Source organism: Leopardus geoffroyi, chromosome C1 (assembly GCF_018350155.1).
Source record: "Leopardus geoffroyi isolate Oge1 chromosome C1, O.geoffroyi_Oge1_pat1.0, whole genome shotgun sequence".
Lineage (NCBI taxonomy): Eukaryota > Metazoa > Chordata > Mammalia > Carnivora > Felidae > Leopardus > Leopardus geoffroyi.
The window spans coordinates 71,621,749-71,635,655 of record NC_059328.1 but is presented as its reverse complement, the minus strand read 5'-3'; the positions used below and the strand labels follow the sequence as shown (position 1 = coordinate 71,635,655).

Genomic DNA, 13,907 nt, shown 5'->3' with positions numbered 1-13,907 from the left:
CCAAAGTCGGATGCCCAAATGACTGAGCCACCCAGGCGCCCCTCTGCTCCTGTTTCTAAGTAGGCTGTTCCATATTGCTTGGTTTCCTCATGTGCTTGGTTATGTCTTACTCCCAGCTGATGAATGTGTTTTCCAAGTTATGTGTTAGAGTGCCCAAGTCCTAGGATGAACCTCCAGAGAAGTCTGTGTGAGTTGGCTGGGAGACGGAGGGCAGTTTCAGTCTGAAACCAAGCAAGGTTGGATTGATGTTCCCTGGCTCATCCAGGTGTGAGGCGCAAAGGGCTGTGTTGTGGACATCATTTCTCAGGATGGGCCCGTTTCTTAAATTTCCTTTTCTTTTATTTGAAACTACTTTGGCCTTTTCTGTAGTGCTCTAAGCTTGGGGACAGGCAGTTTTAATGCTAGTTATTTTTCTGATAAGGTGGTAGCACTTTGGGACCCGTGTCTACATCTGAGGAGGATCTCCTAGCAGGTCTTGGGTGGATTTTGGGCCTTGAATCCTGGCTCTTCACTTCTCTTTCCCAGGGCTGCAGACTGAAGCCTCAGTACATGTGCCCGTACTTCTCCAGGTTCTCCCCAAGACTAGACCAGGCGTTCCTTGCTCTTAAACATTTTTAAGTGTTCTGAGAACCATTTTTACAAGTTTACAGGTTTAGAAACTTTATTACAAGTTTTTTTTTAATTTAAATATATTTGACATATATCATTGTCCAAATTTCAGATGTTCAACATATTGATTTGTTGCATGTATATATTGTAATATAATGGCCACCATAGCAATAGTTATCTCCTCTGTCCCTCACAGAATTATCATTTCTTTAAAAAAAAAATTGTTTTTTACATTTATTTATTTTTAAGGGACAGAGAGAGACAGAGCACAAGTGCGGGAGGGGCAGAGAGAGAAGGAGACACAGAATCCGAAGCAGGCTCCAGGCTCTGAGCTGTCAGCACAGAGCCCCATGCAGGGCTCGAACTCACAAACTGCGAGATCATGACCTGAGCCGAAGTCGGATGGTTAACTGACTGAGCCACCCAGGCGCCCCTATCATTTCTTTTTTGTGGTGGGAATAATTTGAAGATCTAGTCTGTTAGCAAGTTTGATGTTTATAATACAGCATTACTGTTTATATTCACTATATCATGCGTTAGATCTCTAGGACTTATTGTTCTACTTCTAATTCTTCAGTCTTTTACAGGTACTTCCTCTAACTTCCCACACCCTCCAAAAGAAATATGTATTTTATCCAGCATCTGACTTCTCTCTCTTCTTTTTCTTTCCCTTTCTTTCTAACATCCCTCTTCCTCGCCTTCCTTTCTTTTTCCTTTCCCCTTTCTTACATTCTTCCTCCTTCTTTTCCTTCCTTCCTTCCTTCCTTCCTTCCTTCCTTCCTTTTTTCCCTTCCTTCTGCCCAGCAGGTGAATTATGAATAACCTAGCCTACTATTTCTGGAAATAGAAGGTCTAAAAATCAATTTAAAAATAGAAAATTATTAACTGAGTATAAGCCTTAAATGGTCTTAATATAAGCCTTAAAATAGTCTTTCCTTTTTAGTCTTCTTTAAAACTTGTTAATTGGGGTAGATAATGTAGATCTGAAGTCAGTATAAAAATAGGTCATTCAGATATTTCAGGTGAAAAGATGCCCGCAAATGACCCCCAATTATAGAAACTTCCCTAGAGATGAGTACCTTGAGTGATTGGCTGAACTTAGTAAAATTTATTCATTAAATTTACCATCAAGACACTTCCTGTTGTGAGAAACAGAAGTCTAACTTAAACTAGCTTAAGCCCCAAAGAGTATTTATTAGCTCAAATTGAAAGTCTTGAGATGAATGGCTTCAGGTACAGCTGGATCAAGGAACTCAAGTATTGCCATTAGGCTTAGTGTCTATCTTTTGTCTGTTCTGTGTTAGCTTCACTCTCTGACTTGCTCTCTTATGATGGCAAGGTGGCTTTCACAGACTCCAGACTCACAGCCTTTGCTTTAAGTCTATGATCTGCAAACTTTGTTGATTATGTATCCAATGGTAAAAGTTAAGCACATGTTCTCCATGTGTTTTATAAATTATATGCCATTATATACCACTGTTATTCCATGTTGTATTAATTATTAGTAGAGTTCAGTTTTTTTTTTAAGGTAAAGAATAAAATAGGGGCACCTGGCTGGCTCAGTAGAGCATACGACTCTTGATCTCAGGGTAGTGAGTTTGAGCTGCATATTGGGTGTAGAGTTTATGTAGAATAAAAGATTAAAGTATAAAACACATTTTAAAAAGGAAAGAACAAAATAGAAGTACTAATACTTTCTATACTGCCAGTGGATTGTTTTGCACGCCCCAATTCGACAACGACTTAGTGGAAGGATGGCATTTCTCCCATCAGATATAATCACAGTCTTGTGGCCATAACTCATTGGTTCTTTTTGGCCTAGCTTGAGTCACATGCCCATTTCTGAGTCCACTGTCCTCAAAATAGTAAAAGAAAACTTTACTAATGTAAGGTGACACAAATAATTGACTAGGCATAAATAGGTACTATTTTAACTTTTTAAAGGTATTTACATTTTGAATCTTATAACCACTGCTATATTATCAAAAGAAGGGGCAAAATCATTGAGTACAGCATTATAGAACAAAGATTCTCTATTTTCATGGCAATATAATTCCATTAGTCTTTGCTAAATTTCTGTGGTTTCATACCTGGAGTATCATGAAACTATCCTATCTAGTTTTTGTTAGTATTCCAGTGACAGGTGAATGCTATGTGTTGAGAGGTAGGAATTGATGAGTCTTGCAAATAAAATCCTGTTCTTACAAATTTTTTGAGAATGGCTATTTTGAACAAGATGAAAAACTATGTGGAAAGGCAGGTGAGAGAGGGTCCTGAATAATTTTCAGATTTCTGAAGAGAAAAGGAGGTTACTGTTTGGAGAGAGAATTTTGCTTGTAAGAATGGGTAAAGAACACGAATGGAAAGCATTATTCAGAAACTCTCTGATGAACAAGATGTTCTGCTAATTTAAAAATTGGTCTTGTGTGGCAGAAATGCAATGGCTCATCTTGATTCTGAGGTGAAAGAGGAATGTCTGCGGGAAGACCTGAAGTTTTATTTCATGAACCCTTGTGAAAAATACCGAGCCCGACACCAGATCCCTTGGAAGCTGGGACTGCAGATTTTGAAGATAGCCATGGTCACCACGCAGGTAATTCACATTATCAGTTTGTTCGGGATTTTTTTTTTTCCCCTTACCACAAGGTGAAACAGTTTTCAGGTGTTCCGCCCTTAACTTTTGTTCTGAAAAGTCCACACTCAAGTTCATAAAACTGTAAAATTATGTTGACTCTGGAGGGCAGAGGGTAGGTTGAAGTTCAGTTTTGATGAGGACCTTGTTTTAGTAAGGGATTATGAGGTAAATACAGATAAATCATAGATCTGTATAGAATAGTAGACCTGTATGTCTGTGGGGGTGGGGGTGGAGTTCTGTATCCGAGTGAAGCACGTAGACTGGCAAAATCTGCTCAATCCCAGGTGATGGTGTCCTTCGAATTTCTCATCTTCATTCAAATACACTTTCGAAATCCGCATTTTTGACTGTTCTGTGTTGGGGTTTATCAGAACACTGTCTCCCTTCCATCAGTAGCTAAGTGCTTTAAGTAAACGCTTACCCACCTCCACCCCATCTAGCAGGAGCACACAAAGGCTACACACTGGGATCTTCTGTTGAGTTTCATATTTTTTTAAGTTATTTATTTTTGAGAAAGAGAGAGAGAAGCCCAAGCAGGCTCTGGACTGTCAGCACAGAGCCTGATGCAGGGCTCAAATTCACGCACCGTGAGATCATGACCTGAGCTGAAATCAAGAGGCAGACGCTTAACCAACTGAGCCACCCAGGTGCCCTTATATCCTTGAGACTTAATCACCAGCATCACTACAGCCATCAAAGTTGTCATCTAGTTTTTGTTTTGTTTTGTTTTTTTAATTTTTTTTTCAACGTTTTATTTATTTTTTTGGGGACAGAGAGAGACAGAGCACGAACGGGGGAGGGGCAGACAGAGAGGGAGACACAGAATCGGAAACAGGCTCCAGGCTGTGAGCCATCAGCCCAGAGCCCGACGCGGGGCTCGAACTCACGGACCGCGAGATCGTGACCTGGCTGAAGTCGGACGCTTAACCGACTGCGCCACCCAGGCGCCCCTGTCATCTAGTTTTTGAGACTGTGGTTTGGAACCAGTTTTTTTTTTGGGGGGGGGGGGGGCGGCCTCTCTAAGTAACTACATTTAAAATGCTTACCCTTTTAGAAACTCTACTGATTTGGGGTATTTGGTTCCATTGACAATAATTATTCTGTTATCCATGTAAAGATGTTTATAAAGATGTTATTTCTGGGGCGTCTGGGTGGCGCAGTCGGTTGAGCGTCCGACTTCAGCCAGGTCACGATCTCGCGGTCCGGGAGTTCGAGCCCCGCGTCGGGCTCTGGGCTGATGGCTCAGAGCCTGGAGCCTGTTTCCGATTCTGTGTCTCCCTCTCTCTCTGCCCCTCCCCCATTCATGCTCTGTCTCTCTCTGTCCCAAAAATAAATAAACGTTGAAAAAAAAATTAAAAAAAAAAAAAAAGATGTTATTTCTGGAGGCACCTGGGTGGCTCAGTCGGCTGAGTGTCCGACTCTTGATTTCCGCTCAGGTCATGATCCCAGGGTTGTGGGATCCATGCTGAGCATGGAGCTTGCTTGCGATTCTCTCTCTCCCGCTGTCCCTCTCCCTACTTGCTCTCTCTCTCTAATAAATAGAAATTAAAAATTAAACAGTGTTTTTTAAAAAGATGTTATTTCTGGAACACAAAAATAAATACCTTGCTAAAAATACCTTCATATAGTCTTAGAGATGAGAGGAAGTTCCTGCTGTAACTGAAGTTGCATCTTTATTCTGTGATCATAAAGAGGGTATTTCACTGTATAACATGCTTTCAATGCATCAAGTTTTAGGGTAACCAAGTTGCTTTAAAACAAACAAGCTTAAAAAAAAACAACAAAATTGAGATACAGGGCCGCTGTTAAATGTGTATGCTTGACTTTCTCCATTTAAAATTATTTTTCATTTTAATTCTTGGTCTTGAAGTCTTAATTTTGGCATCCTATAAACTGGGTGCATTATTAGTATTACATGGAAGGAGGAGAGATAATGTCCCCTGTTTCATTTGGTTAATTTTAATTGTTTCCCACTTTCTTCTCTGGCCAAACCAGCTTTCCATTCAGCTTCTTGGTCTATTAATGTTACTAGAACTCAAGCTTATCCAGGCACAGAATATCACCATCTTTGACTTACCTTCTTCATCCTGGTATCTATTAATCCCCCGGATTCTTCCTTCAAAACCGTGTCAACTTATGTTTTGCCACACTCACTATCTTCTCTCTCTGGCACAGACTCTTCTCTTGTTCATTTAAAGTATGTTTGAAGCACAACCTGTGCTGTGTATTCTGTTGGGAATACAGCTGTCAATACGTTACTGCTGCTGAGATGTAACATGTGGTGTAGCCTTCACCATGTGCCAGGCACAAGTGCTTTATGTGTGTTAACTCATTTCATCCGCACCGCAACCCTGTGAGGTGGGGTCAGTTACTGCCCGCTTCTTGTGGATGAGGAAATGGGGCCAAAGAGAGGAAGTAACCTGATTATGACCATTCCATTGGTAAGTGGTAGAGTCGGATTGGAGCCCCTTGGTCTGACTCTGGAGTCTGCATTCTTATTCTCAGATTGTTTTTATTCCAGACATGGGTCCTGTTCTCATTGTGCAGTCTAGGAATACAGGCAAGTTAACCAGGCTGCTTCCAGACTTTGTCTTATACCTCCCTTTATTAGCTACATACATACCAGTCTGTTAAATGCTAATATCAAATGAATTCTTCTTAGAATGCCTTCATTTGGTCACTCTCCTGCTCAGAAACTTTTGTGGTACCCATTTCCTGCAGAAGAAAATCTTGACTGTGTAGCTTGAAATGTAGATTTCCACAGTCTCCTTCAACTTGCCCTTCCAATGGGCTTTCCTCTGTTGTTTCCTGCCCAGATCCCAGCCAGGTGGATGCACCCAGGGATTCTCATCCCTGCCCTGTTTGCTCCACCAAATCCAGAGTGGACTTTTCTCCATCATCTTGCAGGTGCCATTGGAAGTCCCCCACCAGTCTTGCCTGACCACTCAACACGTGGCTTTCCTTGGCACACTAGTCCCCCTTGCTGTCTATCTCACTGCTTTCACTTTTAGGAGACTGTTTCTGGGAATTGATGGTTTACTTATTGTGTGAGTGTACCCTGTCTCCCCTGACAAAGTTGAGAGGGATTCAACTCTTGCTCTGCTGGAGGATCATTCTAATAAGTTTTGCTACCTGGGTGATATCTAATTGGAGCAGATTTCTCAAATACCTTTCTTTCCTTCAAATCCCACTTGTCCTTCCTCCTCTTTTTCTGTCTCTTAATACTCCATCCTCAAGTCTAATGAGATGGGTGGCATTTTATCAGGGTTGATGAGAAGGAAACTTTTTTTTTTTTTTAAAAGACATTCCTATTCTGCGTTCTGCAGTAATTTATAACCTTCAGAGAGGTGTTCACATTCTTTTGCTCGTTCTATGCTTTCCCTCCCATATTCTTTGTACATTATTAGAGCAATATCTTTTTTTTTTTTTTTAACCTGGTACAGAATATTTTCTTCTACACTCATTTCACAATCAGGTCTTAAATTCATAATTTTGCCAGGCTGCCCTTAAATGTGTAAGAATTTTTCTGACTTATAGTTTCAGCAAATCTTAAGGGCTAGTTGGTGGGGCTATTTTTCTGTCAACTATTTTTCTGTCAACTATTTGACCAATCGCGTCATCTCCTTACTCTTGCTCCATAGGGAGGGTAGGGTTCTGCCATAGCAGGACTGGGACTTATGATCTCCTCCCTAGGGTTTCTCTTCTCTACTAACAGACGCTTTGAAAATCCCAACCTTAACCTGATGCTGGGCCACATAGGTGGATCTTAGCTTGTTCTCTGAATAATAGAACGGAGGAGATTTCTTGTTCCTGATGCCAGATGGGAGTGGTTCTGTTCTCTCATTCCCAAAGTTGAGTCGATGAGCTTTGAGTTTAAATAAGGTGGTAGCTTAAAAAGGCAGCAAATAGTATGCCACATTCTTGGTCAAGTTATCCATTCCCCACACAGTGTGTGTGTGTGTGTGTGTGTGTGTGTGTGTGTGTGTGTGTGCGCGTGCATGAGTGTGCACATGCATGTTTAAGCTTCAGTCTGAGTGTGGGAGGATTGAGTTGAATATCCCTGCTTCTAGAGTGAAGTTGGCAGTATCTCCGTTTGAGAAGAAGGGTGGCCAGGTGGTCAACAGGATGAACGTGGAAACCTAATAGATGTATTTGTATCCTCATTCTGATACCTTCTAGCTGTTCCAACCTGGATAAATTCCTTGACTTCAGACTTCATGTGTGCAAAATGGGATTATATTTATCAACGGATTCAGTATTTGACTCTGGCATTGTGATGGGTACTATTCCAGTTCCTGAGTAGAGGGGAAGAAAAGAAAAGAAAAAAAAAAAAAATCCTGTCCTTGTGGAGCCCAGTGTAATATCCTCCTCATAGGGCGTTGGATAGTTAAGTAAAAAAAAAAAAAAAAAGTAAAAAAAAAATGTAAATTTTAGGCACAGTCCCTGGCACTCAATAGTAAGACCTGTTATTCAACACTATGCAACTTGATCTTGCTCACATTGTATCCCAGCTCAGCACAGAGTAAGCAGTCGGCAGACTTTGATTGAAGAACTTAATTCATGTGTGTGTATACCAGTTTTGTTTTTTTTTTTTTTTCATTTGTGCATCAGTTGTTAGTAAAACTTTGAAACAATCATGTGTGTATGGGTTCCCTGGTTTACTTTCGGCTTTCAAAAAGCAACCTGACCTTTTCCGGCATCTCCTACGGGCACCACTGACAGATGTCATGTGCTCAGAAAAGCCTTTAGTTTTCCATTGCCTGATTTCCAGCACAGGTTGGATGAGGCGGGGCTTCTTTTCTGATATTTTCCTTAGACTGGCTGGGCTTTAACAATTGCTCAATCCTTTGACTTAGTATTTGAGGAATGTGACCTGGTGAGGCTCAGATGCTAATGAGTGTCATCTAAGTACATTCTCAAACAGTAGTTGCAATTCTGGGAAGCTAGCACCTAAATTCTTTTCCATAAGAAGAGTCCAAAGACAAATTCTTCAATGGAGGGAAATTGCATAGTGTAGTCAAGTGACTTTGGAGTTAGACCTGGCTTTCATTCTAGTTAGGTGCCTTAGGGCAATTTAATGTGGCTCAGTCTCAGTTTCCACGTTTGTAAAGTGAAGATGACCACCTTATCTTGTGTTAGCAACTGAGATAGTGCTTGTAATGCAGTTAGTAAAGTGCCTGGACTATAATAATTGCTGAAAAATGGTAGCTGTTATTTTTAATTATTCAGCCTTTCCAAAAAGTCAGGCAAAATTTAAAAGCTAAAAAATAAAAATCACCAAAAAACAACGTGTACGTTGGCAGATGCAGATTAACGTTTGTTTCACCTGAAAGATTCATGAGTTGATGTCTTGTTCAGAGCCACGCAGTCTGTCATATCCCACCATGGGGTGACAGCAAATAGCAGAAGGGCCACAGTCATCTAGTCGACTTGCTGAAGAAACCAAGTCCCAAGTCGTTTTGGGTATTTGGTGGGATGAAGACTTGGGGCAAAATTTTTGGACTTGTATTGTCTTCAAAGCAGATGAGAAGATGAAGTGAGTAGATGGGGAAGGATGTGGGGGACAGGACTTAGGAAGGTTTGACTTGTCTTCTGCCATTGCATGTGTGTGCACGTGCATGTGTACATGAGAGGGAAGGAGAGGTTGTTGATGTGTGTAGCTGAGTGTGTAATTTCCTGGGTTTTTTTGGTAAACATTTACTGCCTGCTAATTGTCCCCACTTATTGGACTCCAAGAAAGGCAGGGAGAATACATTCCCTCCTGATAAAGAGAGAGAGCCCTTGGTGCCCACGCTCAGGCTGGGATACAGCATAAGGGAGAATAAGTGGGAGTTTTATCCCCAGAAGGTGGGTGCTTGGTGACAGTGAATGGGTTTGACCTGAGGGAGGTAAAACAATCCCAGTGGTAATTTCCTCTAATTTTACACTATTTTGAATTGCTGATATAGCTTGACGAGGTTGTTCTTCTTTGGGACTTGTATTTTGACACTAACGGGGTTAGTAAACACCAAAGCAGTGAGATTTTTCTTGCTGATGTTTGGGTGGGGGAGGGGGGGGTGATGATAATAAGAATGCATTTGCCTGCCCTGGTAAATGGTAAAAATTACATCTTCCTATTTGATTTCCTTTTCTAGCTGGTTCGTTTTGGTCTAAGTAACCAGCTCGTGGTTGCTTTCAAAGAAGAGAACACTGTTGCTTTTAAGCACTTGTTTCTGAAAGGATATTCTGGCACAGATGAAGATGACTATAGTTGCAGTGTGTATACCCAAGAGGATGCCTACGAAAGCATCTTTTTTGCTCTCAATCAGGTAAGAGTTTTGTTGGGAATGACTTACGCTTTAAGAATATATTGACACTTGACCTTGTTGTTTTAGCAAAAAAAAAAAAAAAATATATATATATATATACACACACACACACACACACACACACATATATTAAAATATTCTAATTTAAATTTTGCAGCCTGCCAAAAAATGTTCATTGCTATTTCTCCGGCTACATTTCCACACAATACCTTTTGCCTGCGTAACATTTTTCTTAAAGGTGTATGTTTTTTATTTGTCCCTTTATTCCCACTACTTTTGGGAGATTACTCCAGTTCCAATAGCCAAGAGTAGATTTATAATCTCAGAAGATTTGATGAATGAGATACCAAATGTAAGATTCTAGGATCTCGGTTTTGATGTCTTACCATTAGTAAGCCTAGCTGAATCTTATGAATATAGGGTAGGATATGATATAGTTGTATCTAAGCAGGTATTGAGAAACCAGATTGAACCTTGAAGAAAGCATTTAGGGGAGAGAGATCGTTAATCTTATTTTTTCTTTTTCTCATTCAATAAATATTTGGGGGCTTAGTATGTACGAGTACTGTTCTAGACACTGGGAAAACATCATGAGTACAATGAACAAAAGCCCTGTTCTTGTAGAACTTAATTCTGGAGGAGAGAGCCACACAAATGAAGTGAAATAGGTAGCACTGAATGCTAGCTGCCTGAAAACACCACCTGGAAAACATGTTGGTAAAACTGAGCTGGTTGACGGAAATACAGGAGACACTCCCTTGACTACTCATCAGTGCCTTGGGTGAAGAGGGCAAAGTCCAAATACAGATTTTGAAGTCTGATGTAGGGTGGGTCTTTCAATGTGAGGGGAGAGCTCTATTAGAATCGGCTAAAGACATGATGCAAGGGTTTCAGATTGGTGGACACAACAAGGTGAGGGTTTGTGGGGAGAGGGGCATGGTTTCAAAGAGTCTCGGAATTAATTAGATTAGATCTTCAAATTGATGATCGGTCTAAATGAGTTGTTTTGGATGTTCCTGAAATAAACAATAGAGTTATTTGTAGCTGTTATGTTCCTGGACAAAAGTTTCCTGGAATGATAAAGACATGCTAATGAAGCCCTGTTAGTGCAGATAGGCAAATGGTAGCGTCCTGTCGAGGAGAGCTACTGTTAAGTTCACGTAAGATAATGTAAGTTGTGTTCATTACTGTGAGCTGTGGGGTGTGGATGGCTTGGGTCCTGAGTGGTATGTCAGAAAGTGATAACTGCTGTGAAATAAAGCAGAGGAGGAGACTGGCAGTGCCTGGTGGAGCCTGTGTGCTGCTGATGGATGTTTGCAACTTTCACTGGGTAGTAAGGGAAAGGCCTGGCTGGAGCGGTGATATTTGACTCAAGATCTGAAGGAGTGAACCAGCAGTTAGATAACACAGGGTTCTAGGCAGAAGGAACAGCAAAGGCCCGGGCAAGAATGTGCCTCATGAGCTCCAGGAACCGCCTGGAGGCCAGTGTGGTTTTCTAAGGTGGGGGTTGGAGCCAGGGGACAGTAGTCTGCTCTGAGGTCAGGGCACCTCAGCTTTGGCTCTCAGTGAGGGGGGAGCCTCTGTCGGCATGTTTACTTGAGTTCTGAGTTCCGTGAGGCAGGGTGTTTCCTGCCCAACCTGAGAAAATCACCCTGTGGTATTTTACATGGGGGAGTTCCATTGAGGGCTTTGATATACGCAACTTAAAATAGCTAAAAGTGTATTCCATATGTTGTAACTTCTGATGAAACTCTTAAAAGCTCATAAGTACTTTTATTTAACTATTTTTAATAGTATCATCAGCTAAAGAACATATCCCTGGGGACCCTTGGTTATGGAGAAAACGAAGACAATAGAATTGGCTTAAAAGTCTGTAAGCAGCATTACAAGAAAGGGACCATGTTTCCTTCTAATGAGACACTGAATATTGACAGCGACATTGAAATAGGTAATGTGGTGATAATTTCATTTATATGCCTTTATCATCTTCTGTGGTAAGAACAAACATCCCCTCATGTGCTGACAGCTCAAATGGATCAACTTTGCTTCGCTAAGCTAACTAACATAGTTGGGGCTTTAACACATGCCTGCAAAGGGCGCTGCCTCAGGAAACTGCAGGTTTACTGCCATAGGACTGGGGAGCATTTATGGAACTTCTTGGTACAACTCAAGATTGTTGGGGGGGGGGGTTGAGGTAAATGCACAGGTGTTTCCTGTTTGTTAAGGTTTTTCCCTCCATGAGGAGGCAATTAGGCTTTTGGAAAAAAAAATAAGAGTCTACATTTATAAATGAAATAATGCATGTTAAAATGTTTGGTGCTCTTGCTATTATATGTTAAATACATTCATGTTCTTCAACGATGAATTGTGGTTAGCAACTCATTTTCTCTTTTAGGAGATGGCTTGGCAAAAAGTCAGTATCTAATCAAGTAGAAGTATTTTGTGCCATTCTGTTAAGAATTTAAAAGCACATCATACGTAAATGCAAAGTGGTTGACTTAAGACTCTGGAGGGGGGGTGGTTGTCATTCATTTAACAAATCTCTGCTGTATACTTACTGTGCCCAAGGCACTTCCTGTTTTATGTACTGGGGTTATGTGCTACAAAGATTGATCAGTCATGACTCCTCAAGAAGTGAACAGTTCTGGAGTAGGGGTCCTAGGAGCATTTTAATTGTGAAATGGTTTTATGAAAAAGAGAGTATCGCACGGTTCATTTGACCATACTTCCTACAATCCAATTTAGGACACTTTGGTAAAATAATAGAAGAACACCTCTATAAAACAGAGGTTCTGAGGGATGCCTGGGTGGCTTAGTCGGTTAAGCGTCTGACTCTTGATCTCAGCTCAGGTCTTGATCTCAAGGTCATGAATTCAAGCCCTGCGTTGGGCTCTGCACTGAGTGTGGTGCCTACTTCAAACCAAACAGAGGTTCTGAGTCTGTTTCCACAGGCTTCCTGTTCAGAAACTCTTCATGAGTAAATTTGTCCCATGCTCTTGACTCTGAAGGAAACAGACCATAAGCCAGGACTATCAAAGGTCCCAGGTGGCTTTCAGAGATCATCAAGGTGTCAGTGGCCTGGTTCTGTGGCCAGCAGCCTTGAAACGCCCCTTGTCCTCTTAAAAATGTGTGACTTAATTAAGATGCATCTTACCACTATTTTCCAGTGATTCATATGCCATTTTCCTCAATTGATTTTTCTTGGAAAATTGATGAAAGAAATGTGGCCAACGTCAGTCTCAGTGGCTGGGCAAGACAGGCAGTGCCAGACAGCAGGATTTATTACCTGACCACTGGGCAGTAGTATCCTTGTTCACTTTCCTTCTATCAGAATATGAAGTAGTTTTAACCAAATGGAGAGACGTTGGTTTTTCATTTGACTTTATTTTTAAGAGAGACTGTTTTAGCAAGTTAGTTGTATTTTTGACTTATTAAATGTAACTTGTCAAAGAGAACCTTTTGACATATCTATTCAAAAGATGTAAAGAATATTCTTAAAATACTTGATACCGAATTTTAGACTTTCTTTTCTCAGACACACTGGAGGAAGCCTGCACATCATAGAAGTAGGAATTGAGTTAGACTCCATTGGTGAGGCAATTGGTGAGTTTGTATAGGTGAATTAGTTCATTGGTTCGTTGGTGAGTTTGTATAGGTAAATTAGTAGAAGCTGTTCTAGATTACCTATTCATGAGTTTTGCATCATCTTTATTATTAAGATAATCATCCTTTGGTGTGCTCAGCCTGTATGCCCACTTTCTCTGTGGGTCTATATTTAGTTGCATGATTGAATGTGCATTTCAAGCTAAGGGTTTCCCTTAATTCATGCTGTGGACATATCTTGCCTCTAGACCCGTAGCTTTGTAGTTTAGCGTCACTGGGGGGACTGTTATAAATCCTGCTTTTAAAAATGTTTTTACAACATTTAGATGGCTATCATTCTAATACAATAGTGCTTCATTTTCTGTAACACAGATTTTGAGTTTCTTATCCTGTCCTTTCTACATGTTCTCAGCATGAGGCATCATGACCATTTCATCATTTTCCTTGTTTTTTAAAGAACACATATAATCTGCCTTCCCTTTATCTCTGAGAGGGTTGTTATTTCATTCGCTGCAGTATTCTGCTCTGTAAATGAGGTTCTTTGAGCGATGAGGCTGCTACTCTAATACCAGTTTGTTTTCTTTGAGGTTTGATGTTTTTCTTAGGGCTTTTGCCATCTGTAGGGAAAAAACCCTCAGTTTTTAGGCTTTGTTACTATCAGATGTTTGGTGGTCTCATTAGCAATGACTGTGACATCAGGTCAGCCGGCCTTCTGAGAGCTCTGAATGTGTATTTAGAAAAAGTGTAACTCC

At 40.8% G+C, this 13,907-nt stretch overlaps 1 protein-coding gene across 6 annotated transcripts in view; it reads left to right on the top strand.

Moving 5' to 3' along the window:
• Positions 1–13,907, top strand: part of MCOLN2 (mucolipin TRP cation channel 2) — a 57,566-nt gene that overhangs the window by 15,331 nt on the left and 28,328 nt on the right. For all 6 annotated transcript variants that reach the window (XM_045478082.1, XM_045478086.1, XM_045478087.1 and 3 more), the window contains exons 2-4: positions 3,043–3,202; positions 9,379–9,552; positions 11,347–11,500. In XM_045478082.1, the coding sequence (XP_045334038.1) occupies positions 3,043–3,202; positions 9,379–9,552; positions 11,347–11,500 (488 nt within the window). The remainder of the gene's footprint in view (positions 1–3,042; positions 3,203–9,378; positions 9,553–11,346; positions 11,501–13,907) is intronic.